At 43.9% G+C, this 27,663-nt stretch overlaps 1 protein-coding gene across 2 annotated transcripts in view; it reads left to right on the forward strand.

The window, feature by feature from the left end:
* Positions 1-27,663, forward strand: part of ap3b1a (adaptor related protein complex 3 subunit beta 1a) — an 84,806-nt gene that overhangs the window by 46,756 nt on the left and 10,387 nt on the right. Inside the window, exons 15-25 of one of the 2 annotated variants that reach the window (XM_035521494.1) lie at positions 1-81; positions 1,024-1,210; positions 3,433-3,563; positions 3,703-3,835; positions 3,944-4,094; positions 8,852-9,032; positions 9,889-9,937; positions 10,047-10,150; positions 16,498-16,726; positions 20,385-20,469; positions 27,171-27,268. The exon at positions 1-81 is cut by the window's left edge and continues 96 nt beyond it. In XM_035521494.1, the coding sequence (XP_035377387.1) occupies positions 1-81; positions 1,024-1,210; positions 3,433-3,563; positions 3,703-3,835; positions 3,944-4,094; positions 8,852-9,032; positions 9,889-9,937; positions 10,047-10,150; positions 16,498-16,726; positions 20,385-20,469; positions 27,171-27,268 (1,429 nt within the window). Of the gene's footprint in view, positions 82-1,023; positions 1,211-3,432; positions 3,564-3,702; positions 3,836-3,943; positions 4,095-8,851; positions 9,033-9,888; positions 9,938-10,046; positions 10,151-16,497; positions 16,727-18,789; positions 20,061-20,384; positions 20,470-27,170; positions 27,269-27,663 lie in introns of those variants that run through there. The other variant, XM_027019316.2, reaches the window with a different exon arrangement.

Here is a 27,663-nt window from a genome sequence, read left to right on the forward strand (position 1 = left end):
ACCTTTCACAACGAGGAAGACATAGTCAAACTACAGACCGTCAGCTTGGCTGCAAAACTGTACCTCACCAACTCCAAACAGGTACGTACACACATGCGCGCGCGCACACCCTATGCTAGAGTAGCCGGCATACAGAATATAAAACGTAACATAAGTAAATTCCACTGATTTATCTCTCTCGTTATATATAAATAAGAATGTAATCCAAGAGACGTACAGATGATGTGAAGATGCACAGATGTGGAAGATGTGGAAATGACCAGTTTAAGTTCCAGCCCAGTGCACTAGTGGTCATTTGGGCAAATACAGCTTTTTCCCCGAGCACAAACTGTCCTACCCTGTCGTGTGCGGTGCGGGTGCGTGTGCTTCCTGTGGCATCTACGTGCAGCAGCATCCCCATGTAGAGAAGTGGACATGCCGAGTCGGATTCTAAGGAGTGTGTGTGAAATGCTGAGTCAGGTTTTCCTTTTTGCTTTGCTGAGTGCCTGGTTACAGTCGTGCTCGGTGGAGTGGTAGATGGTAAACAGTGACGTCTGGATATTTGCTGTACATGCACGTGAGCATGCACGCACGCTCAAAGGCGCTTGTGAGCGTATTTCTGTTTTCATTACTGCAGCACATATCAGTCATATCAGCTTTGCCACATGATTATTTTTTAATGTGGTTTTTCTTTACGCCCTAGTGGTTTAATAATCTGCGTGCGCGCGAACACACACACACACACACACGTCTGCTAAGGGAAGACCTCCGTCATTCACCTTTCAACTAGTCCTGCCTTATGAGGTTCCTGCACACACTCCTTCTGGGTGAGCTCAGTTAAGAACCTGTGTGTTTATAGTGTGGGACTGTAGATTAAGACGCATATACTGTCTTTTTTTTTATTTTTTTTTTTTTATTTATTTTTTTTTTTTTTTACACATACACACACACACACACACACACACACACACACACACACACACACACTTAAACGCATTTACGCATGACTGTTTTTCACTCTTTCTCTCTGTCCCTGCTCTCCAGACTAAGCTGTTGACCCAGTACATTCTGAACCTGGGGAAGTACGATCAGAACTATGATATCAGAGATCGCACCCGCTTCATCCGCCAGCTCATCGTTCCCAGCGAAAGGGGCGGAGCCCTCAGCAAATACGCACGCCGCATTCTGCTGGCCCCCAAGCCGGCCCCCGTGCTTCAGTCTGCCTTCAAAGGTGCCTCCTCATCCTCATGCTCTTCCGTCACCTCCCGCCATCAGCGTCCTCTATGCTCCACTCACCATTCTTCATCCTCAGTCTTCCTCACTCACCCCACACTGTTTTTAGACATTCCTAACTCTTGCTGTCTCTTGATATTTGGTTTAAGCTCGTAGTTGGCAGGATACCTGTGCATGTGCTGTGACCATGTGGTGTTGACACACACTTGAGTTTAAATGCACGTCTAGGGGCTCAACTAGGGCGTCCACTGTTCAGCCTCAGAACTAACAAATGCGAAATTTCGGAGCCTTTACAAGTCTAGTCGCTCATCACGGTGCGTTGTGTGTTCGGTGTTCTGTGCTAGTGTGTTGTGTGTCGGCGTATTCGGGTGTTGAAAGGACTGGAAGGGACTCAGACGCCCCAAAACATCTACTGCGTCACACAAACGCACCACCAGCTCACCACCAATGCACAATCTCGCACCAGCGTGCGTTGAAGCGCACCCAAACGCACCGCAACACACCAAGCACAGGACACCGAACGCACCGGAACGCGCGCGTGCGCACAGTCACGGTGATTTTTGGCACCCCCGCCATGGAGTCCTGCGCACCTCGCCTCAGTTCTCTGGACACAGTCCCCTCTGCGGGCGCGTGATTGAATTGTCGGGCTGGCGGTAATTTGGTACGAGGCGTCGCATGTGAGGCGAATCCTCCACAACTCCTCCTCCTTCACACGCCCCTGCTCGCCGCCCGGTAATCCAATTACTCACTCAGGCGGCATTAGCGGCAGGGCATTACTGCTGATCCGGGTCCCTCGCGGATGGAGAGAGGGAGGAACACGCAGACGGAGGGATCTCCGGATTTTGGGTTAACTGTAGAGGAGGCGCTTCTCTGTCTGTGATTGATGCTAGCTGCCGTTCCGTGTGATGTATGTGGGGTTTTTTTTTTTTTTGGGTTGTTTTTTCCCTCCTCGTGCGGAGTCCCTGTGTCGACCCACCACCCCCCTGTTAGTGGTTGTTTAAGCGTGAATGTCTCTTAATGGGGAGTTAAAGACACATGACTAGATGGTGTCTTCACAGGATGAGGCCGGGCGGCCCGTCTCGGTAGCGGCACACGGCGGTGCCTCTGGCCCCAGGCGCGACCTCAGCCGAAGCCTCGTAATCTCCTCTGGCGCACGTTGGAAATGAAACCACTGGGCTTATTTGAAGTGTCTTTTAATAGCGTCCGTAATCTGTGCGCTGCTTCTCACTCTAAAACTAGCCATCATGCAGAGACTGTCTGGGATTGGCCAAAGGTAGATATTCGCCTCTTTTTCTTTGTGTGTGTCCTGTCTTCTCTTCCCTATCTCCAGCCCCCCCCGGTCCCATACTCAGATCATCTCATTTTCTCTGGTGTGACTGCCCATTTCTGAAGGTCGGTGAGGTCAGCAGCCTCTCGCCTTCCTGTGATTAAACACATAAATTAGTGCCCTAATACAGACCTTTCAGACAGACAGAGAGCGGCAGCCCAAGAGTCGCCACATTAATCCATATTGCATTAATGCTGCATAAATTCATACCACAGTGTTTGCTGGACGTTTAACTGCTGCTGTCATTTCTAATCTTCCGAGTTAGGGGCTGTGTGTGTGTGTGTGTGTGTGTGTGTGTGTGTGTGTGTGTGTGTGTGTGTGTGTGGTGGGGTTTTTTGTTGTTTTTTTTTTTCTTCTCAGGTGTTTGTATAGCGACGCTCCATTATTCAAGCACGGCTCCCCCTAACGCTGACTAACGACCTGACGTTGTAGGGGGTAATGAGCTTTACGGCAGTATAATGCAGTGTTATGCAGCTGGGAATACTGTGGCATTTCGGACAGTTTCAGCTCCTAATCGGCGTGGTTGGAGAGAGGAAACAGAGGGGCAGTAACGCCTTGGCTTGCTGGGGTGGTGTTGCTTGTCTAAGGAAGGAGAGCTGCTTGTTTGGAATGTTCTGGAAACACCAAACATGATTGGTGGAGTTGCACAAGGCTTGGTATTGGTGGAGGGGTTGTCCACCTTTTTGCTTTTCACATTCTTTTTGCGTTTGTTTTCCTTTTTGAACCATGTTTACATTAATATTGTGTTTCTGTAAGGGTCAATGGTCGTGGCGCTGGGCTGTACAAAAATTTCTCAAACCCGATCAGACAACGCGAGTATTGCAGTGGAGAGGAGCGACGATGTCAGAGTCGTAATATTCACTGCTTTCCTTTCGCTCCTTTTCTTCTCTCAGATCGGGACCGTTTTCAGCTTGGCACGCTGTCTCACACGCTGAATTCCAAAGCCACGGGCTACCTGGAGCTGTCGGACTGGCCCCCCATGGCTCCGGATCAGTCCGTAAGGAATGTGGAGGTTGCGGAAGCGGTGAGCAGGAGCACACTGGCGTTGCGTCAACCAGTAGGACTAGAAATGTTTAAATGATGTGTTGAAACCTTTTATAAGGGCAAAGGTAGTCATACCTCACAGGCCAATTCACTGTATGTGTGTTTTATATTTGTTCTAGATGAAAGAATGGTCTCCGGCTGTTGGCAAAGCCAAATCTTCCAAATCGGATGATAAGTTCTACTCTGATTCTGGAGAGGAAGAGGATGAGCAGGCGGCAGACAGCGGCAGCGATGAGGAGGGCGGCAGTGAAGGTAGCACGCGCACACCTGTGTGCGTGAGGTAGAGTTGGGTGTTTGCAAAGTTCATGTTTTTGAAATATTTTGATCTGTGTGTGTGTGTGTGTGTGTGTGTGTGTGTAGCGTTGAGCAGCGAGGCCGAAAGTGAGAACAGCGAGACTAGCGAGGATTCCAGCCAATCAGAAAAGAGCAGTGACTCGGGTACTGGCGTGAAGAAGACGACGACTCAGAAAAACAAGAAACTCCAGCAGGCTAAGAAACCGCGCAAAGTCAGGTACACGCAAAGTCAGGCTCTTACAATAAGTCACTAATAATACTTGGCTTCTCTAATAGACGCACCAGTCACATTCCAGCACTCTGACAGATGCTCTAATCATATTCCAGGGCCTTCACAGTTGTCTGTAACCTTCCAGAATATTTACGTATGCACCACACATGTTGACACACAGATGCACCAGTTAATCTGACCCAATGTGAGCTGGCTCAGTAGCATCCAAGCTCTGTCTGAATCGTATCCCTATGTTGGCTTATACCTAAACTTTTTTATTTTTAATTCTTTACTTCTGAAGCTAATCAACGCTTCAAGCATAAATGTTTAAGTATTACTGTTAAGAGGTGCACAGCTATGGTCACACCTACTTCCTATACTCTTAAGAAACTCTTAAGACCAGTAAGGGGGATTGCTTTATTATTTGATGTATTCATGTGTTGTTCTAATGTGATATCTTTAAAATATATTTTCCTAGACTGGTTTTGGTAAGTATCAGTGTTTTCAAAGATGTATTTTAACATGTTTCCAGCTTTTTAAATGCGCGTGTCAGCTTGAACTAAGATTCTGTACGTGATTGTGTGCACATGGGTGTAGTTAATGTCTGTTTTCTGTGAGGAACCAGATAGAAAAACGAGTAAGCACCCTTTTGCCAAGTTAGGAGTAGGCTTGCCCCTACTGCTTTGGACATTGCATGGTTTGGTGTCATATTTTGGAGAGTCATATCAGGCGTAGGGTCAAAGAAATGCAGCCAGGGCCAGGTTACAACCATTTATACAGCCAGGTCATTTCTTTACCAACATTTAGAATTGTATATTTTTGCATTGTAATATTTTGTATGTGTGTACTGTTTTGTGTACATGTACACACACGCTGGCCTCATTTCAAGGCACACTGATACACACGGTAGCATGTCTCTTGCCAAGCGCGACTCGTCAGCCACCCTGTTCCTCACTGTTCAAGGCCACAAGCTGCATCTTCTTTAGGTTCTGGCACGCTGTCAACACAGCAGTGACGAGGTAGCGGATGGCGTCTTGCTCTGAGTGTATCAGCCACAGCAGCAGTAGCACCCCTTCAGTTATCTTCCACACTTGTCACTGCTGGGCTGCGAACGCTCCGCCACCCAAATACATCCAGCCAATCATGTTCCTGTGGTCAGGAACTCGCCACTGATTAGGAGAATGGGAACAGCTGGCCTGCAGTCTCCAACTGTACAGTCTGCAATGTGTTTCTGTTAAATACACTTTCCCCAAAAAGTGGGAGGTGGGTGCGCAAAATGCTTAGCGTGCGTGTGTGCGCAAAATGCTTAGCGTGCGTGTGTGCGCGTGCGTGTGTGCGCGCGCGTGCGTGCGCGTGTGTGTGTGTGCGTGCGCGTGTGTGTGCGCGTGCGTGCGTGTGTGTGCGCGTGCGTGTGTGCGCGCGTGCGTGTGTGTGCGCGTTTGCGCGTGCGTGTGTGTGCGCGCGTGCGTGTGTGTGCGTGTGTGTGCGTGTGTGTGCGTGCGTGTGTGTGTAGATGTGTGTGTGTGTGTGTGCGTGCGCGTGTGCGCGTGTGTGTGCGTGTGTGCGTGCGTGCGTGCGTGTGTGTAGATGTGTGTAGGTGTGTGTGTAGGTGTGTGTGTGTGTGCGCGTGTGCGTGCGTGCGTGTGTGTGTAGGTGTGTGTGTGTGTGTGTGCGTGCGCGTGTGCGTGTGCGTGCGTGCGCGTGTGCGTGCGTGCGTGCGTGCGTGTGTGTGTGTGTGCGTGTGTGTGTATACCTCTGTGTGCTGCAGCGACTGATCTGGGACGTCAGTAAGCTCTCCCTCCATCTGTTCCCCTACCAGCAGTTTTCCACAATTAGACCACACATGCGTTCTCTCCCCTACCCTACAACAGCCTCGAGCCTTACAAATGCGCGTGCTCATCACACACTTACTTACTCACTCGCAAGTAATCTCAGTTTTACCAAAACACCCCACCCCATGGTCTCACTCAAACTGCCGTGAACCTCTCAAAAGCAGTATTGCATTACTAAGGCTCTGAATTGCCATTAACCACCTGTGCTTACAGATTGTTGGTGCATTTCTCTCAAACGCACACGTGTACCCACAATTCACTCACACACTGATTATATTTTGAGTGAAATGAACAGTGCTTAATGAGGACATTATATGGTGTGGGGGGCATGTAATGACAGTGGTATACAGTCTTTATTGTGAAAAGTGTGAGTACTATTAATTACATTAAGTATCAGAATAGGATCTCTGTGTGCTTGCGCATACAATGAGAGTGAAAGTGGTTGTTCAATTTAGGTCACTAATGGACACAGGCTTATTAAACCATCACAATCTGCTTATGTTGGCGTGTGTGGGTTATACTGATGGAGGTGGAGTTTTCTCACTAGTCGCTATTTGAATGACAGGTGAGGTATCAGATCAAGTGCAGTTATTTGTTCTCTGCAGAGACGGATGCGATGCTCTTTTACTGTGGTGCGTGGTGACGTGTAAGGTTTGGTGTTGCTAGGTTTGAGCACTGATTCAATGTTTTATTCACTGATATCTGATCTTTTGTTTAAATTTCAGCTTTGGAGTGTAGGCACATTCATCATAACCTGAAAATCTATTTAAAGAAAGCAAACCTAATCTTCTGTTAAGTTTGCATATTTAATACATAAACAACAGTATCGTACTGTACTAAGCTGTAAAAGATGCCCAGAAGGCTTGAAAAGCTCAAGGTGCCGTTAACCGTGTTTTTGTTAGCGGCCGATGAAAATCTGAGTCGCTCCGGTGGGAACTTTGCCGAGGAGCGCAGCTGAAAGATTTGTTCTGTTAGTCCGGCTAGTTAGCGGGCCAGTGGAACTGGAAACTCGGCTACTGAATGATCTGTCGTCAGGGTTACCGTGTTCACGTGGCATGAGTCATCAAAAGCACACGATGTGAATTCAGACGAAGTAAAGGGAGCCAAAAATATCTAAACAGTCATCAGTAATGAAGTACCCATCAGGAGGAAGCGAAGGGCAGTGAGACTTGAGTGATTTAGGAGTAGAGAAACATTTTAGTCATAGTAAACAGGAGCCATTTTTCAGGAGTCTCAGGTACCCAAAATGGCTTGTGTGTTCTGTTAGTTCTGGGCTCTTGGGCCTACTGGTGTGAATTGGTCAGCACTGTTAAAAGTACCCTGTTAACTGGACCAGATCAGTCACCCTCCCACTCAATATGAAACATCAGACACAGACCCACTCGTCCCCCTAAACACTCAGCACATCATGTTTGGGCATTAAAGTCTCCACCCAGCTGTCAGACCTGTCCAAACGCAATTTCAATCCATTACTCACAAATATTAATGATGACCTTTATCATCAGAGGAACCTTCCGCTTTCCCTCAATGGCACAAAATTCACTACCAAAATGACATTACCAAGAGTAAAGTACTTATTTTCAGTAATTCAGTGACGTTCGGTCTCCCTCCACCTGGTTTAAACCTTCACACTCCATTATCTCCCAATTTTAAACAAAAGCCAGCCACCCCAAATCAAATTAACCACATTACAAAACCCTAAAACTCCATGAATCTTCTCACCAATAAACTACAGTACAAGGTCAAATAAGAATAAAACCTAACCAGACAGATGAAATATTGAAAGAAGTAGAACAGACTCACTAAAATCCAAATCTTAGTTTATAAGACCAGTGATCAAATACTTCCTGTTTTAAAAGCCCAATCAGTTTTGATAGCCTTGGGGAGATCGCACAAGCTTGCGGTCTCTACACCCACACCACACACCCTACACCATGTGTCACAGCCCTGACTTCCCAGCAACCAGGAAAATACCAAACCTGTACAAGTGTTTAGAAAAACCAAACCTGTACAAGTGGATAGATAAAGGTTTTGCACTTTTTTCACGTTTTGCATTGAGAGTAACCAGCTTCCATCTTATGTTCAAAAATGAAAGACAAAGAAAATATTAGATCTCGCCATCAATTTCAGACTTTCTCAACATTTACTTCTTGTGCAAAATGTATGTTAACTTCTGAGTAAGACCCAAAAATCTCTGTGCCAATAAGGAAATGGGAAGAAGGTATTTTAGTTATTAACGCTAACAACTTCTGAACGCACACACGTTAAAAAAATATATATATATATATATATATATATATATAAACAGCATGTATTTTACACCCATCAAACATTTCTTGTCATGTTGTACATCAGATAACTCCACTGCAGATCCAAAAGTCCTCTCTACATCATAATGGAAAAGCTTTCAGCATCTATTGAAAACAATCGCTATAGACACACAAAAATATCAAGACAGTGATGATATTAAGAGTGATAATCTAACACATGCGCTTTTGCATTTTTTGATTTGTTTTTGTCTTGTATTACCCATTTTATTATTTTAACTTTATTTTGGCCTTGCTTTATTGTTTTTGGTTTTCCTGTTAGTGTGTGTTTACGCGTTTCCTGCTAAGGGACATCCTCAAGGATTCATCAGCTGTATATTAACACGCATTGGCCTTATTGGTCCTATAAAGAGGCGTGGTGGTGACAGGCCAAAATAAAAGCCACTGAGGTTTGGTTTGCAGCTGTAGATCAGTCACTGTGGGTTGATGTTGACTGACAGCGAGCGAAATACCTGAGCAGGTAGGAAGGGGGCGGAGTTTGCTCCGTATTGACTGTTCATCCCAGTGGACTTGAATTCTGATAAGATGTGGATCTGTGTCTGGTTTTGGTGGTCTTCATAAATGTTCTAAAATAAACACACACACAACCTCTTGTGCACTGCAGTGACTCAGATGAGGGTCCGAAGAACGGACATTCGTGCGAAGCTGGATCCAGGTCAGGAAGTGGGTCGGGTTCCTCAGAAGAGAGTTCATCCGAGGCATCCGAGTCCGATTCGGAGTCCAGTTCAGATTCCGATTCCGGGACTGAACAGAAAAAGCAGTCCGAGGCCAAACCAGCGCAGAAGGTTAGAAGGAGCTCTGGGGATGGGGCCATGGAGTTATTTCTTTTCACTTATTGAACATTTTGTAAATGCTTGTTTTCACTTGCAAAGGTCACCCAAGATCCATATACATTTACACATAAACGCACACAAGTGCAAGTGTCTTTCAAACACTGTCATATGCCTTCACAGTGAAAATACACACACACACTAATGTTGAACTGTGTGTGTGTGTGTGTGTGTGTGTGTGTGTGTGAGAAATCTATTGTTTCGCCACTCGCCACTGATCATGAAGTAAAACAGCTTTTAAACATGTCACTGCCTTTAATATCACTGCATTGTAACACACTGTAGTTAAAAAATGCATCTCTCTCACTTGCACACATTCCAGCAGGCCTTTTATTTAACAAGCCTAAGATCTCACCATAAAATTCCCATGCATTTGATTTGACTAATGACATCAGCATGCATGCGTGCGCGCGCACACGCGCACACACACGCACGCACACACCCACATACACCCACACACACACACGCATCCGCATCCTTCTCTTACACCTGCAGTGCTGCAAATCCAGTGATCCTTTCAGATGCCTGCAGGTGTCTGCTAGGTGTCAGTTGCCTTCCTGGCTTTTAAAGTCCCGCTGTATCCTGCTCAGCCCAGGTCATCCCAGGTTCAGAACCAGCTGGTATCTGCTGCCTTGAAGGCTTTGGGGAGAGCCCGTCAGCCTGCAGCTTACCGGCTAACAGGCACATCGGTGACAAACGTACAGCAATGCAGGATGTAACAGGGCATGTGAGATCATCGCTTGCTTTCCAGGTACACGTAAAACCGTTTCTCAGTTGTAAACTGTGGTGTTCTGTTCTCGCTCCCTCTCAGGTGGAAGAGAAACCAAAGAAGGAGGTTTCACTGTTGGACCTGGATGACTGTGAGTTTAAGCACCAGAAACCACTGCGCTCTGTTTCTGCGGCTTTTGTGTGTGTGTTTGTTTTATGAATATTCTGAATGTTTTTTTTTTTATGGGGTGTCTTGTATAGTTTCTCCGGCTGCAGTAACCATGACCAAGAGTTCCATCCTTTCTCCAAGCGTCCTATCAGACCTGCATGGGCTCTCCCTTGCTGCCTCCTCCCCTGCCATACAGGTGTGTGTGTGTGTGTGTGTGTGTGTGTGTGTGTGACCTTTCAGCTGCTGTGTCTCATCGGGCATGTTTTCAGCTGGCAGGGTGAGTTCTTTTGTAGCTGTGTGTGTTGTCAGCATGTGTGATTGTTGACCTTTTCCAGTGAGAAACGTGTCGGCGAGAGAGACCGTGAGTGCAGGGTGTGTTTGTGTGCGCATATGAGCAAGAGAGCGGGAAAAGAAGCCACGTGACTGTAAAAGAGGAACAGTGTGTCTGTCTACTCCTCCCCCACTCCACATCTGTGTTATACCTTTTCCTGTACACCCCCCCCCCCCCGTGTGCTATTCAAAACAGTCATTTGTCATTTATTGATTTCCTTCTGGCCATTTTACATAAATAACAGCAGTCACAGGCTGTGTTATTTATTTATTTTTTTACAATTTACAAACAAAACACAAAGTGCACCTGTTGTAGACAAAGACAACCTAGCCTAGACATAACTAGCCTAGTGGACGAGCATATGCAATTGGGAAACTTGACGTTGACAAAGCCGCCATGGGGGCGTGGGTGTGTGGAGGGGGTGTCGTCGTGGGTCATTATGGAGGTGTTTGGAGGGGATGTTATCATTATGGAGGAAGTGTGGTCGTTATAGAAGGTGAGTGGGAGGTATGCGGTCATTATGGTGTAGTAGGGCTGGACTATGTGGAAGGTGTGGTTGGTGGGGTGGGGTGGGGTGGGGTGGGGTGGGGGATCTTTTGCTTGGTTTTCAAGTGTGTATGCACACTTGCTTATGCACACTGTGTTGCACCCTGAAGAATAGTAATAACTACACTGCTTGAGTCTTTAACACTCGCCCATTATTTCCTTAGCCTCCTCCAAACTACTAAACCCCCTAATATTCATTTATTCAGTAATCTCTTCATAACATTCCAGCTCACTCTCTGTGGACATGCAAGCCATGCCTGTCCGTCATCCTGGGGTTGCCAGGGTTACCCAGGTTACCGTGGGACTGCCGGGGGGGGGGGGGTGATGTGGGCTGTCCTCGGTGTGGCTTGATTGACAGGCTCGTCAGGACGGGGCCGCCAAGCTGCTATAGGCTGTTAGCCACAGGTCATTAGAATACTACCCATGAGGCTCGGCAGAAGGGTAATCAGAGCTGAAATAAAGGCCGAGATGGAAGAGCATGAGAGAAGGCTGATTTAAAGTCAATGCTATGCATAAATACATTACAGGCCTTTATAATCTTGGTCACAGTGGATAAACCTCATCTCATTCGCACACATCTCCCACACACACATGCGCACGCGCACATAGACAGATGCAGGCATACATGTACAGCATGCACATAGAGCCATGGTCCAAGGAAGAGCTCCACATCTTTGTGCAAACTGGTCCTTACTATATAATCCGACAACCTGTAGGACTTTAGTAATCGACTATTCCATTATAATTTTAATATTAAGAATTGTAATAGTATAATTTTTTGGTTAATGGAATCATTTACAACTGTGCAGTGTTAATAAACTGTGTGCTTTCATGTTTTCTTGTTTTGTATATTGTATTTCAGTTTAGATTTATTTTTAATTAAGTATTGGGTTGACATCAGGAAGCCTGACCCATCAACAGGACAGTTTTATTGCAATCTCATCCTCTAACGACACTTAAATGAAGGGCTATTAGCAGCACAGTGTACGCTTACCTAAGTCCTGCCTTAACAACACAGTGTACGCTTACTCGAGTCCCATATTAACACCACCGAGTCCTGTAGGAGCGTTGCAGTCCATTCTTCTCTCTTGGAGCTGGGATTTGGTGTTTATGGAGAAAGAGACTTTGATTAAATAAAGCTAGAAGACATACAAAATGGATATGACTATAGCAAGGTATCTACAAATGTAACATTGAATATGATGTTTTTAGGATTTTGCCTATTTGTAGAATTCTTGACTGCTTCCTGTCTTGGATAATGGTTTAGCCCTGTGTAATTTGGGAGGGGCTAAGCGTTTAAAGATCTGGCAGTTCAGAAAGAGGGTGGGTTAGGCAGCAGGGAATACCAAGGGAATGCTACCCTTGTGTAGCATTCTATGTAGCTTCACAGCTCAGGGCCTACACAGCCTTGACTGACGCCATGTCAGGGGACTTCTTTTTTCTGCAGGAAATGGATAAGCCTCATCTCATACGCACACCCACCCAACTGATGATACAGGCGTATGTATGTATGTACGCACGCACATACATGCACATATGTTTCCTATATATCTATCTACTCAAATCTACTGCATCACGAATGTGAATCTCTTTTCAAAACAGCCACACCCCAGTGTACTGCCTGGACGGGACTCTACTGGGGCTTTAATCACCATTTTATTCTCTTACTTGAAAACACAGCGTACACATTGTTTTGACAGAGTTGGGTAAAACGGCAGTGCATGAAGCTGTTTTTGGTGATGGAAAACAAGTAACTAATAAAAAGCTTTTTGAATTAGCTACGCTTGCAGTCCCTAGTTAATTGCAAGTAATGGGTCATTCCCTGTATTACGAGCATGTCTTGCTGAATGATGAAGCGGGATTTCACTGTAAGATGTGCCCAAAGTAAGCATTGTCCAATAAGAGTATCCCTCTCCTGATCTATCTTTCAGCACCATTTAAAGTGCTTTTGCCGTGTTAATCTGCCATATGCCTAATATGGGCTTTCATAGTGCGTAACTTCAAGTTTACAAAATGATTTTAGAAACTGATATACCAATAATGCAGCATAACAGCCAGAGTGTTGATTTCTGTTTTCATTGTTGAATTAGCTTTCCAAAATATACTTTGTTTGTATATCATATATCCGCGCTGGGGTGGCAGGCCGGGTGGTGGTCCCCCTGTGTGAATGACTTCTGTTAATTAAACAGTTAAAAACTGTTTAAAAAACCTATTCAGCTAAAAGGGCATGGTGTCTTTGTAAAAGGAATGACGCGTCATTCATGAATTTTCACTCATATGCGTTTGACGTTGACTAATAGATACAGCCCTAATGATAATGGCACACCGCACACTACTCACACACGCACACACACACGCACGCACGCACGCACCCTGTATTATTTGGTTGCGCCTTTTTGTGTGTGATGGTTGGCCTGGTAGTGGGCCCGGTGGCGTGCGTGCGCGAGCTGGTGCGTGAGGGTGTGTAGTTATCAGCAGTATTTAGCTGCTCTGCAGAGGTCAGCTGTGTGGTCCGGCTCCTTTCTCTCTAATAACATTTTGACGTTAGGATCTGTTCAGAAATACAGTGTGCCCGAGTGCCTGGGAGCTGCCTGATAACTTTTCATTCATAATTAGCGCAGGGCGATCGGGGTGCGCTGGGGGGAAATTGAACTGTCAGAGTGGGGCGAGAGCAGGGCGAGAGTGGGTTGGGTGAGGTGCGCGGGGCGTTTGACCCCATCACGCTGAGGGGGGCGCGTCATAATTTGTTCATTTGGTGCCCATCAGCCAGCCAGCATTGCTGCGGTGACCCCACTCCGCTCGGAGCGCGCTCAGTGCAGGCCTCATTATGACTCAGCAGCATAGAAGAAATATAAGCCACACACACTCCCCACATACACTCACACACACTCCCCACATACACTCCCCACACTCTCACACACACTCCCCACACTCCCCATACACACACACACTCCACACACACACACACACACACACACACCTGTCAAAGACACACGAAGAGAATCCAACCTCACGACATTGATGCGCACTTGAGAATAAATGCATATACTTTTCGTTGTGTAGATATCTTTAACGTACTCTTATCTGAGCCGTGTGTGTACGTGTACATGCCAGAGATCATGACTGACATTATTCAAACAAAATTCCCATTTTTTCTTTTTAAATGAGGCTGCAGAGTACAAAGATACAGGAGGAATCTGCTTTGTCAAAAACAAAAAAGAGGAGAAAAAGGTTTAGTGGAAAGTATGAAAAGAAATGTATATAAAAAGTTTGTAAGTATGCAAGTAGGTGTATCGCTGAGTAAACCCCATAACCTACACAGGCAGAACTGCTGGAGCTGTTACCAATGTTCTGAAACGCTTCGTTAATTCATTAAACAGTCTAAATAATGGGCAGTAACATATATTTAGTTGTTTGCATTATACTTTTTATAGTCATTTGTCAAAATTTAAATATTTTGTTTCATGTTGACTGAACTCTAAAGGCGTCCTCGGGCTCTTCTAATCCCTGTCCTTGACTCTACTCACTGGTGGATAATTCGTGTCGTAGAACACTGCTCTCAAGGTCCTGGTGCTACAGCTATCCCATGGTCCCTATACTCAGGAGCCAGGACTGACGACAGTGTGGCGAGTCATGTGGCCACTTATTAACTACCAGGAATTACACAATCCAGGACTGGGAAATGGACTAGAGATGGCCTCTGACCTTCCGGTTTACAGCATCCATGTTTCCTCTGGCATACTGTTCAGTAGGGGTAGAGCCACCTTAAACATAACGGCATAAATAAAATAAACTATTTAAGGAAGCCTAGAAAGAAAAAATTGAAACAATTGGTTAAAAAAGAAAAACGATCCAATTTAACACAATAAACGAATATCCGGTCTTCCCCTTGTTATGCTGTATTAATTGTGTGCATATTAATTTTTTTTTTTTTTCTCCTCCATTCTTCGCTAGACCTGTGCTTTGGTGGAATTAGCATATGTATTCCTAGCAGCCCAAAGCAGATTAGAATAATAATTGTAATATAGTTATAATTATAGAGCTCGGACCGGACAAACCAGTGATTCTTTTTTTTTTTTTTTTTTTTTAGTTCTTTTTTTCCTATGATTTATATATGCATGTCTGCACTTTGTTACCAACAGCCAAAGAGACGTCCGCTCTCGTTTTTGTTCGTAGGTCACGTCAACCCTTGACATATTAGAATCAATGCAGACCAGACACACAAGCAGGCAGTCACTGTCTTCTCTGAATGGCATCTCAGATTGGTGAACAGATGACACAAAAGTGTCTTGGAAAAATTAGATTCGAAGCAGATGTAGAAGTGGATTTTTAATACGTCTCCCCCAAATCCGATCTCTCTCTCTCACCCTCGCTACTCTCCGGCATGATTTCTGTGTTCGTCAGCAGGTTTGGTAGAAGGGAGAGGATACAGGAATGTGAAGGTGACTATACGGAGTCACCATCCATCACACCACTTCCTTCAGGCCCATCCATAATGGAGGCGCTCAATCACGCTCGCTCGCTCTCTCTCTCTCACACACACACACGTGGGCTCATGTCCGAGCATCTGTACGGGTGTTTGACAGGATGGTCAAGGTTACTTTTCTACTCTCCTGTTATTTACTCTTACAGACCAGAGGAGGCGATCACTTTGTAGGACGCAAAGGGTGGATTGTGTGTATATGTGAGAGAGTTTGTGTTATTGGTGTGATAAGTGAAGTGTTGTTTATTGAGTTGTATAGTCCTTGAGCATAGTGACAGGTGTGGTCATCATGCTACGACAAACTGACCTGTGTGTGTGAGAGAGGGAGAGAGAGCGAGAGTGTATTTGAGGGAATGGGGTAAATCAGTGCAGTAGGGGTGGTGTTAACATTACAGCTGGCTTTATCAACACAGACTGCCCTGACACCTCCAAATGTACTGCCATAAATTCACACTCCACTGCTGCTGTCTCTGTGTGTGTGTGTGTGTCTCTGTGTGTGTGTGTGTGTGTGTGTGTGTCCATCCTCACATGCTTTTTGGTAGGGAGAGTGGGGTTACGGTGCACTTGGGCTTTTATTTTTTTGGATTGATTTTGTTTAGTTAAGATCATTCTAGCACACTCTGTTAGTCAGAATGAATACATCTTAATGCATTCGGTATGATTGCATATGCACATCTCCCCTCCCCCATCACCGAATGTTTGGATAATAAGGGTCCACTTTCCCGTGTGTGTGTGTGTGTGTGGAGAAAGCAGGCAGAAAGAGAATGAGGGCTTGATAGGTTCTGGAAATTAGAGGACGGGACCAGGGGAAAGGTGGTTTAATAAATGGCTGAATAGGTGAATGGAGGACGTGTGTCTGTGTTTTAGTCCATATTGTGCCCTTTAAGATCTGTAATATGTCTGACGGGAAGCCAAAGGGTGAGTGGGGGTGTGTGGTGGCTGGCTGGGTGTTTCTTCTCTTTAATTTGACTGATAAGAAAAGAGGTATGTTGGATTGTGCCTTTGTGAAAGAAAAGCAGTGTCTTTTAAATGTCTGTCTGTATATGATGTGCGTTAGTCTGCTTGTACTGTGTTTCCAGTGATGTTCCAGCATATGTATTTGACTTGTATGTAATGTGCTTGTCTCTCTTCAGGTAAGTTGGTTTCTGTTTGTGACCGTGTGTGTGTGTGTGTGTGTCAACAGCTAAGCTCGCCTGTGTTCGTGCCTGTGCACACTTACGAGCTTCTTCACCGTATGACGGGCAAAGGCCTCGCTGCACAGTATCACTTCTCCCGGCAACCGTGCATCTACGACGACCGCATGATATCTGTGCAGTTGACATTTAGCAACAATGGTGACCACACCCTCGAGAACATCCACATCTCTGAAAAGACCTCTGCAGGGCAAAATATCCACTGCTTCAGCCCCATCGGTGAGTTTAACACAACAGTACTTGTTGTTCAACCAAAATGGTATACAGCTGATTTAACAGCACTGCAGTACCCGTTTGGTTTTAGTGTCATCAGTGTGTTTAACGTCACTGTTTAATAACAACAGAGCAGAGCTCAGGTATCGACAGAGGCTAAGAGGAGGACCAGCACAACAAACTGTAGCTTCCAAATGACCCCCCCCCCATTTCATTATCCAGGGATGGGTTGTAACTGAATATACATTTTTGAGAAGAACATTAAACATTGATTAAAGCGAACACGATCTCTAAAAGCAACATCATTAATGCCTGGTTAATAACGGCGTTTAGCCTGAACTCATGAAATTGTCTAGAGTACACTGTTGCTGTGGGAATATCGGCATTTTCTTTTTTATATATATATATATATATATATATATATATATATATATATATATATATATATATATATATATGTAACACTTTTAATACATTTAACAGATTGTCAATTACTACGGATAAAATTAATTGGGACGCTGCCGTGATTAACAGGGAAAATGTATTAATGTTATATAATTTATTAATGACTTAATAGTTCTCAACTCATAAGTCACCAGTTTGATATGTGATTTTCTCTTCTACTAAACACTAGAATATCGCTCTCCATGCTTATTCTGTCAGATGTAGTTCGGATGTTTAATGAGTAAGCATAGATAAGAAAAATATGTATAACAATCATTGACTAAGATTCTAATAACCAGGAGCATTAGGTTCAGACAACCAAGTGAAATTTAATTCAACTAATTTGTTGTGGATGGGGTAGCTTATTAGGCTAATAAAAAAAAAATATTTAGAAAGGAAACTGTTTCAACCAGCCTCTGGGAATGACCACCTGGGTCTACTTATCAACCAAACAAGACCAACAAAGCAAACTTATTAATCAAGCAGAATTTGTGATGCAAGCATACATGGAATGTAAAAGGAAGATCAGGGGAACAAGGGGCCAGCCTTTGTGGCACAGTGTAGGGGCAACGAGGCTAATTGGGGTACTAATGAGAGTGTATCAGAGACGAGAGGAAAGGGTTAACTAACCTAATTTGATTAATAAATGATAGCTACTGTTGAGATCAAACTGATAATGTTGAAGGGAAATGCCAGTTGCTACACTGGAGCACGACCCTGACGAACCGTCTGTCGAGGCGTGTTCCACTGAAACCGTCTGAACAGAGAGTATCCCAAATGGAGAATCCATTTCCTTGGAGTCGTCTGATTGCCCCTGAGGGAGAATGTCAGTTGGCATCATGTCACCAGAGTGGAAGAGTGCAGGAAGAGTTTTTCCTTCAACCATCTCATGGTTCTGAAGGAGAGAGTTTGCTTTTCTTGAAACCATCTCATGGCTGCGCACGAGCTATGAAGGCCGACGACGGTGAAAGGACCAGGGTTCTCGGAGCTGGTTTAAATGAGAGCTGTATAGGCCTTCGTGGGCAGACCGTTCCAAAGTAGGAGTGGGTTCGTTACCGGCAGTGTATTGAAGCTCCAGTTTTAACCAGAGGAGTTTGCTCGACATAAGCCGTAAAGGGCAAATTCAGAAGACTCCACACTAATGAGAAGATATTAGTAAGCTAATAAAGGAACAAAAAAAATATTAAAATTGAAATATGGTAAAACAAATATTTCTAGCTGCTTAGCGAGAGGTTATTGAAAAATTAGTCTCCACCGAAGTTCCGTGGGAAGTCCCCACTTTCTTCGCGGTTGGCGCCTTGTACAAAACTGAAGAGAGGGTTGAATTTTCCAGGTATTGGGGGGGGGGGGGGGGGGGGGGGGGTTCATGCATATTCAATATCCCTTGTGTTCACGTTAAGGGGAAAAGAATTGGAGATACAGGAATACAGAAATGCGTAGGATCCACCACAAATCAATGCAAGAAAAAAGAAAATTTGACATTACTCATTTCTACTTCCTGGTCTCAGAATTAAGTTTATAAAACAAACACTGGGATGGGTGGAGCAATTGAATAATCAATTTAATTACTTTCTAGGAGTTACAAACTACTAACTTTTATTCTCTAATTGGTTCATACAGGATTTCTAGTAAACACAACTAGGAGTGATTTTAATGATTTGTTTACAATAAGCATGGGGTAAGTAACATACAAATGATTGATTATATTTTTACTATACTTTAGTAACTATACATTACTGGATGATTATCACTTGACATCATGAAAGATTTAATGGCGAGATGTTACTTTTTGAATCTGTGCAATGAGAAAGTTGGTTGTCCTGGTAAGGATTTGAGTCTGATGGAATGTTTGGTCAGTTTGTTGAAGTATAACCAGGCTGCTAAAAGCTTTTTGCCTTCCCCTCTTTGGGTCACAGTCTCATCAGAGGAATAATTAGACATTTTGGTTAAATAAAAAGTAATGCAGATAATTTGGGAAAATTCAAGAGTCTTCATTTGGTTAAAAAAAAGATTTACTTTTGTTAATTTGATTACTGTAAAACATTCAGCAACGAATATTGACATGAATACATGTTGCTAATTATGCTTAGAGTTTCTGGGATGTTCGGTACAAATTTCAACCCAATCCAGCTGCAAAACCTGGCAGTTGGTGAGGCTCAGATTAGACATAATCTAAGTGCATCTAATCTAATGTAACTGCAAAAGTGAGGGGTTTTTTTCTTCCAGTTATAGAAAAACATGGACTCCCAATGGCAGTTAAATGCGTTCAAGGGAAAAGCAGATTTTAGTTGACCATTCAATGCAGAGTAGTTCACGCCATTCTCCACCAAGCATTTCATAAAGAAACATGCCAGCTACTCGCCCTGAAGGACTGGCATGACCAAATAGTAACAGCTTTTTCACATGTGCGTAAATGGAGAATCCATTTAGGAGACTATATTCAGTAATCACACAGCAATGTTTTTTAAGCCCAGACGTGACTGTGAGTTTGCTGCTCTGCTAATCAGTGTAATGAGTGCGAATGGCAGGCCCTTGACCCCAGCCACTCCTGACGGTCAGTCTCGTCTCAGCTCTGCGTAACTTCGCTGTGGGGGACTCTGTCGAGATTCTGGGAGAACCGAGCCTGCTCATGCATGTGGGACCCGCCCCGTCTCAGGGGAAGAAGAGGAGTGAACGTTTGTGTCGGGCTGAAATTGTTCTCTCTTCCTGTGTCGCGCCGTTTACCTGCCTCGGTCTCTTCCTTTTCTCTTTCTGGTGCTCCTGGACATGCTGCCAGTTGCAGCACATTCTGTTTTTGAATGTGGAGTGAGATTGAGGGATGGATTTTTCTTTCGGGGTGGCCTCGTCTCGTCCCGCTCAGAAAAACGCGTCCCCGCTCTGCCCGTCGTACACGCTCGTGCGTCGCACCCTCTCTCGGTTTTTCTTTCTTGCCGTCTCGCCTCCTATCGCGCTCTGTTTCTCTCCTCACTTTCACTGTTGTTCAGAGTTCACTTCAGGATAGGTTTGCTGCAGTTTTTTGTTTTTGTTTGTCTTTAAATCCCGCGTTGCCACAGCCTAGAAAAACCTGTTTGCAGATTAACAAAATGCTCAGGAAAACTAAGCTAAGCAGAAGTAATAGTAGTAATACTAAAGTAAACAACAACAAAACATGTATATTTTAAAAAACTTGAATAAGAATAATCCCTCTCTCTCTCTCTCTCTCTCTTTCCGTCTCTCACAGAATGTTTGGAGCCGGAGAAGTCAGTAACAGTCTCTATGGGCGTGGACTTCAATGACTCCACACAAGCAGCCAGTTTCCAGCTGTGGTAAACACACTCCTTCCCTCCCTACTAATGTTAAGTGACAGTTCAGCCAAAAAAAAAAACACCTAGTTGGACTGAGTGAAAGTTGGCGTGTTCCTCCTAATCCTGCGACCCGGACTAACACGCCACCTGGACACCTACTCCTACCTGAAAACCCCTTCACTCTCGCATGGCCCTGAAAGCCCTTCTCTGCCGTCTCAGTGGGAATATCTGCTAGTACAGATCCCTTGGTATGCTACAGCCAGGCTACTGTGACCTGCTTGTTTCTCTCTCTGTTTATCTGTTATTGGTAAAGCTAATCTTTCCATCTGAGCAATAACAACCCACCAAATCATGCAGTGTGTGCATCATTTGAGCCTTCTATCAGAAAAGCTTGAACGTGGTTGAAAAGTTAGTTGTCATTGTTTCAGAAATGTGAAATTTCCAGTTATTTGTTTCTGCTGTAGTGCTGTGTAATTGTATGGGAATGGATGTGTATGCACCCACTGTGGTGAATTTTGGGCAATTGTATGCATATTTTTGTTCATGAAATATAGACCAGATTTTGGCATTAAGTCAATAGTACAGCTACAGCTAACAAAAGCATAACATTCTAATTCTTAATATTTATATGCAATGTAGTGGAATAATAATACAGGAAAGTAGTACTGAACACGCATCACAATGCGAATTTTGATAAATTTTAATACTTGGCGGAGAAGCCTTTGTTCGCTGTAAAAGCTTAAAATGCTCCCAGGAAGAAAATCATCTCTCCGGTGTTCCGGTGGGATTTTGGCCCATTCTTCAGTCAGCCTTTAATGTGTAAGATTCCCGGTGATGTCCACTGTTAAGATCTTCAGTTCTTTATACAACCTTTCTGATGGCTGCTAAACGAAAGTTAATAGCACTGGAATCCAGATTCACCAGAACACTTGAAGCAGCAGCCAAAAGAATAAATGCCCTTTTTTAACCTTGGAACCGTGTTCTATGTTATATAAGTATACTGTGTTATAGTACAACAGAACCCTGACTGTCGATCCACCCAGAGCTGAATGAATCTTCACACAACACCAGTTCTCACTGGTTAAGAGATCTCAAAGCAGAGAAACACAAGTGGGAACACCAGATTAGGGTTAGGGTTGGTTAGGGTTAGTTAGGGTTAGGGTTAGGGAGTGGGTCACACACTCGCTAAATACTGGCTCCCACGAGGCCATATAGCAGACATGGAGGACAGTTACAAATGCCTGGAGATTCTGCAATCACACACGAACAAGGAGGACAGAGCCAAGTGCTTCCACAGGGTCAGACGGGTCCTCAAGAGACAGCTGAATGGGAACAGTAAGCTCAAATCCATGAATATGTATGCCCTACTAGTCATCAGCTACCCGGGAAGGTGCAATAAGATGGCCAAGAGATGAGGTGCAAACTGCTGACATCAAGACCGGGAAACTCCACCCAAGACGTGACATCCAAAGGCTGTAGTCCAGCCAGAGGAGAGTGGGAGGGGCCTAAAAAGTGCAAGGTCCACTGTCTAGGGTACGAAACATCCATGAATATATGCAAGCAGTGGTGGGCTGATCAGAGAGTACCTCGGGCAGATGGGAGACAAGGATACCATGGAAGCAGCGGAGGTGCCCTGGCAGGACAAGTCCAGACGACCCCAAGATGCAGACTGTGCCAAGTAGCCTCAAAGACAATCCAGCACCTATTCGCAGAATGCAGGCTGCGTGTCGAGAGGCACAACCAAGTGGCAGAGATCATATACGAAGACATATACATATGAGCTGGACACCAAGTCCAAATGGTGTTGAGAGTGTTGAAGTACAAGTCCTGTTGGACCTCCGAATTCAGACAGATAAGCAAGCAATAGCAAACCTACCAGACATCAGAATAGATGAGGCAGTCCCAAGTGAGCGTCCAAAGGAAGAAATATGGAAAGTTGGAGAAACACCTGCTAAACACCAACTTTGTCCCAGTGGAGGTAGTCCACTTGGAGTTATGACCAATTTTCTTACTTTTTTTCATACACATTTAAGGACAAATGTTCATATTCAAGCTCAATTTTTTTTTTCTCTACACATTTCATGTTACCACACATTTCTTTTGGCAAATAAGGACATCTAATTTGTTCACATCAGAGGACAAAACAATCAACTAAAGACTTGTACATTTATTTCAGCTTTAATTCACTGTACTTCCAGTGAGCTTTACAGTTTACATTCAACAAAGCAGCTGCAGAAATTGAAATGATGGCTTTTAGATGCTTCTTCCTGGCCAATTGTCATGATTTAGAAGTGCATTTGTTGCTGTATTTATTGCCCTTCATTTAGACCCAGTACCCTTCCACCCTTGATGTGATGGAAAAATCCACAAATTCAGCCAAAATCCCAGTGGGGGGAAAAAACCTGAGGATCTGCTGAAGGATTTGACCTTGAATCATGGTCTTGTAGAGCACACATGGTCAGCAACAGTACTGAGACTATGGCACTGAAATGATGCTGGATTGATTGTTTTTTTGGAGGGTCCAATGTGTGTCGAGAAAGCATTCGCCAGACCATTACACCTCCAGCCCCAGCTTGACCAAGGAAGGTTGGGTCCGAGAGTCCATCAGACACTCGCCTACCAGTGGCTTTAATGCTGTGGCTCATCAGCATATATTTAACACACACGAGGAAGATTTCACAGAGTCAAGTATTCTTCTGTAAATGCTTTGTGAAGTTTGTGCTCTATTAGACACAGCAATAGGAATATCTGAAGCACTTTCTAAAGAAATCTGTCTACTACCCTTTAACATTATATCTTAGAGTACACTTCATACTGTATATATACTTCATACTATCTATTTTGTGTGTGTGTGTGTGTGTGTGTGTGAAGAGGATTCCAGGTGAGTAATCGCCGTGTAGTGTAGCAAGAGATGTGGAGATTCAAAATTGTAGTGAAGTGAAATAGGACGATTCACACAGAGGTCCTTCATCAGCTGTACAAGCAAAGTGCTTCTGAAGTAGTAGGAGGAGGAGCCCGTTTACGTATGAAAAAGTAAATGATTCATAAATCATAATAACATTAATTCCATGGCGTGCTAAAGTTCTAAGAGGGTCGTTCTTTTTCTTTGAATTTACTGATTTCATTGCCAGTATGGCAACAACTGGCAGTGCAAACCTGTATGTCATTAATGCAGTGTTCATTAGTATTAAAACGCCTTGCCATTATTCTTGCAAGTAATACAGTAGGCATGAGGGGGAAAGGGTTGTTTTAGTGTCTGTGTCATGTAGCACATGTAGAGCAGTTGTAGGCTGCAGTAGCACAGTTGTTATCTGAATGGTCCTTTGTTTCATCCTTGATGAGGATGTCTGATGTTTTTGCGTCATCTGTAGGAGATTAATGGAGGATCTTTGAAAAGGGATGCGGTCTCTGCATTCTGAAGTGTTTAAGTATAGTGTTGGCCACTGTTTTATTTGTAGGGTTAGTCCTACACGTCATCTGATGATAAATTGTCCTACGAATAGAACAGTGGCTAATATAGTGAAACACTTGTTTGTTATTGTTTCTGTGGAAACTCTGTGTACTTCACTACAATTTGGAATATCTTTACATCTCTTACACACACAGCAGTGTACTGGTGTGTGTGTGTGCGCAGTTCTGTGCAAAAGTCTTAGGCCACCCTTTAGATTTATTGTTTTCGCAGCGACATGTATAATTATTTCTCAGTCGCTTTGTTGGAATACAACCAGAAAATAGAAGAAGTTTATTTGCAGTATTAAAAATCAGAAAAAAACAGCTTCTATAGGCTACAGTTCAAGTTTTTAGTGTGACCTCCCCACTTGAGCAATAGCAGGAAAAGATTTAAATCTAAAGAAGATCTCTGGGAAGTGCTGAAAGGTGTAATATACCAGAAAAAAACTTCAGGACCATCTCCCCATAAGAGTTCAAATGTGCTTAGTACCAAGGGAGGGCACAAGAAATACTGACTGTGTGATTTTTGTGAACTGTCTGAACACGTGCAGGATGTAATATTGTACTTGCGTTTATGTATGCATTGCTGAAGTGGGATAGCATAGCATTTTTTTGGGGGGGGGGGTGGCGGCTGTGTTCTCATTTATCTGCATCCTTTATTTTACATTTACATTTTCAGTATTTGGCAGAATGCAGTCTTAGCATATTCAACAACTAAAGGTGCAAACCCTGTACTCTGTGTACGTACACACACAGGTGTGCGCATGCATACAGTTGGTTATGATGATGAAAGCGTGACATTTAACAGATTGAATTACTGCGAGTGATTATGCTCTATCACACAGGCAGGATCTGGCCAGAATTAACCATTCCCCTTTTGTGTGATTTTTTTTTTTTTTTTTTTTTTTTTAAATTATTACCTCTGCAGCCCTGCTGCTAGTAATCTGCATTAAATTTTTTTAATAATCTAATTTGGAATGATTGTATTTCTTTGCGGGGCTTGTAATTGTTTTTCTTTTTTCGATTAGGGTGGTAGGGCTGTGATCGATACAGGGCGATGGCAAGATGTGAATAACATCACCCATAAATAGGTCAGACTGCAACGCTAAGGTGGATTATTGCTAATGATCGCACCAATGAGAGTTCAATGACACCGCTGTGTTTTTTTTTTGTGTGTGTGTGAGAGAGAGAGCGAGAGCTCCATGTAGACTTACACAGGTCTGAGCTGTTTGGTAAAGGCTTTGCAAAGCTTATACTGCATTAAACAAAGAACTAGTGTTACATACTGATCCTTAGGAATACTCACTCTCTCGCTCCCCCCCCCCAACCCATCTCTCTGCTTTGTACAGCTTGTCTGCAGGGTTGCAACCTTTTGTCTTCAGTTTTTGCAGAGATGTCTCACCGGACTTTTTTAAAGTTCTTAAGTTGTTCAAGATTGAGAAGTGGGAAAGTACAGCTTCTAAGTGTTGGCTCTTGAAAGAACCTTTGTTTGGAGGAGCTCGTCTGGACATCACTAGTGGGCTGGCCCCTTTCGATGGACAGAACTCTGTGCAGCAATAGATGTCAGACCCTAGGTGATTTGGACACTAGCAGGTCCAGAGCTGGGTGATGTGGACAGAGTTGCTGCCCATTTGAAGGAAAAGTCTTTGCGTTTCATGTCGCACCTTCTAGGTAGTTGGAGATTTGCATTAACAGAGGAAGAGCATGTTCTGCTCAAATCGAATCCCATTTACAGCAGTAGTAGTGTTAGTGTTGGCAGCGACGCATTCCCTGTGTCGTCGCCATTGCCTGACCTTGGGGATTGTGAACGCCGTTTTTTTTGTTTTTTTGCAACCATCTGGTGTTGAGAACATGGCTTTGGAGGAGGTGTCTGGGAAGACCCTCTACAGAGCCTGTGTTTAAAGTATTAAATAAAGATAAACTAAATGGCAGGATCGATACCCCTTGGTGCAAAACACACGGGCTCTGGAGGAAGGTTTCAATCCAGCCTGGAGAGCGCTCTATAAACCACCTTTTGATGAGGTGCTCTGGTTTCAGTTTTAAACCCAGCTGTGAGTCCCGAGTGTCTGTGTTGTATCATGAGGGAAACAGTTTTTAACTGTTTTATGGCACGTCCCAGGTTGACGTCTTTGTTTAGCCTCTTAGTACTGATTTTTGATCGGTTTGGTGTTTTTTACATTAGAACTCTCTTTATTTGTGGGTATAGTTGCACAAAGAGGAAGGAAGCACAATGTTGACATTTGAATTTCATTTTAGGGCAATCTGAGATGGCATGTGTGAATCAGCATGAAGTGTTTCCGGGCCAGACTGACAGCAGTCTTGTAATTGTGTTTAAAAGATTGGTGGACTCGTATAGTGTTAGATTTTAAGTTTTATTCTGCCATGAATGATCTGAAACTAGAAAATATTTGGGGATACAATGATGTTTTCTGTTCTGTGACAAATGAGGGAGTGATTTTTGGTGGTAATTTTAACAATTTATTGTTTTGGGGGTTTTTTTGTTTTTTTTTTCCTTTTTAAAATTGTAAGGTGCATGTTGAATGTTGTGTGCTTATAATTGATTTTAGATAGATAGAAAGATAGATAGATGGATTAAAATCTCTTTCCCCATCTCTGTCTTTTTGATCTGCTCTCCTGGTATTATGAGAGATGTGATTGATCCTTTGTGCAATAACATTTGGTCTGAGAACTAATTGCCTTGTTCCACAGTAGTGGGGGGGGGGGGGCGATTGGCATTTCTGCGATCAATAACCTTTTCAGAAACCTCATCTGGTGGGGGAAGCCCTAACTGGAGGGGAGGGGATCAATTCAGTCTGAAAGTGTCCATCATCTGCAAACGCAACACGCCCCTCGTCACATAGTAAACTACACTTGTTTAAAAGGAGGTCTTTCATCTGGCTTTCTGTAATAATGGTATGTCTGCGTTTCTTTGCGGGATATTGTGCAGTAATGGTTCGTTTCTCTTATTACAAGATGATTTGTTCTTATTACATAACGGCAGCAATGCTTGGTGCATATTTGAGTATTTGTGAATTTGAACATCACCAAGATGATGTACAGTATGCTTTATTTTAGTCTTCAAGCTGTTCCCATCGTTGCAGTATTATGGTACTTTAAAGTGTGTGTGTGTGTGTGTGTGTGTGTGTGTGTGTGTGTGATCCATGTAGACTTACACAGTGGTCTGGGCTTTTTGGTACAGGTTTTGCAAAGCTTATATGATGTTAAACACAAAATACTAGTGTTCCATACTGATCCTTACTTTTGTTTCACAGCACTAAAGCTGAAGGCTTCAATGTGTCCATCCAGCCAGCTGTGGGAGAGTTGCTGCTCCCTGTCACCATGAGCGAACAGGACTTTAGCAAAGAGCAAGGTAACACACACACACACACACACACACACACACACACACACAAATGCTCACCCAAGCACAATTTTCAGACCTCAAGTTTGAAACAGAGCACCTTTTACAGCATGTGGTTTTTAAACCCTGAAATACTTGCACAGCACAACAAGCCAAATATCATTAGAATGATCATAGCCATTTCTGTTTACGTAGAGCTATGCTTAGGATCGCAGAGCGTGGTTAAATGAGAGGGAGGCGTTAGTCCTATAACCATTCCGTTTCCTTTAATTGGAGAGAAATGTATATGTATACAAGTAATGAAACGCTCACTGACTCTGATAACTAGGTTTCTAATCTTGGCTAAAACCTCCAAGCACCAATTTAAGGAAAAAGAGTGTTGGTACTGGTAACTCTCAGGTAAT

Source organism: Electrophorus electricus, chromosome 22 (genome assembly GCF_013358815.1).
Source record: "Electrophorus electricus isolate fEleEle1 chromosome 22, fEleEle1.pri, whole genome shotgun sequence".
In the NCBI taxonomy this organism is placed as follows: Eukaryota; Metazoa; Chordata; class Actinopteri; order Gymnotiformes; family Gymnotidae; genus Electrophorus; species Electrophorus electricus.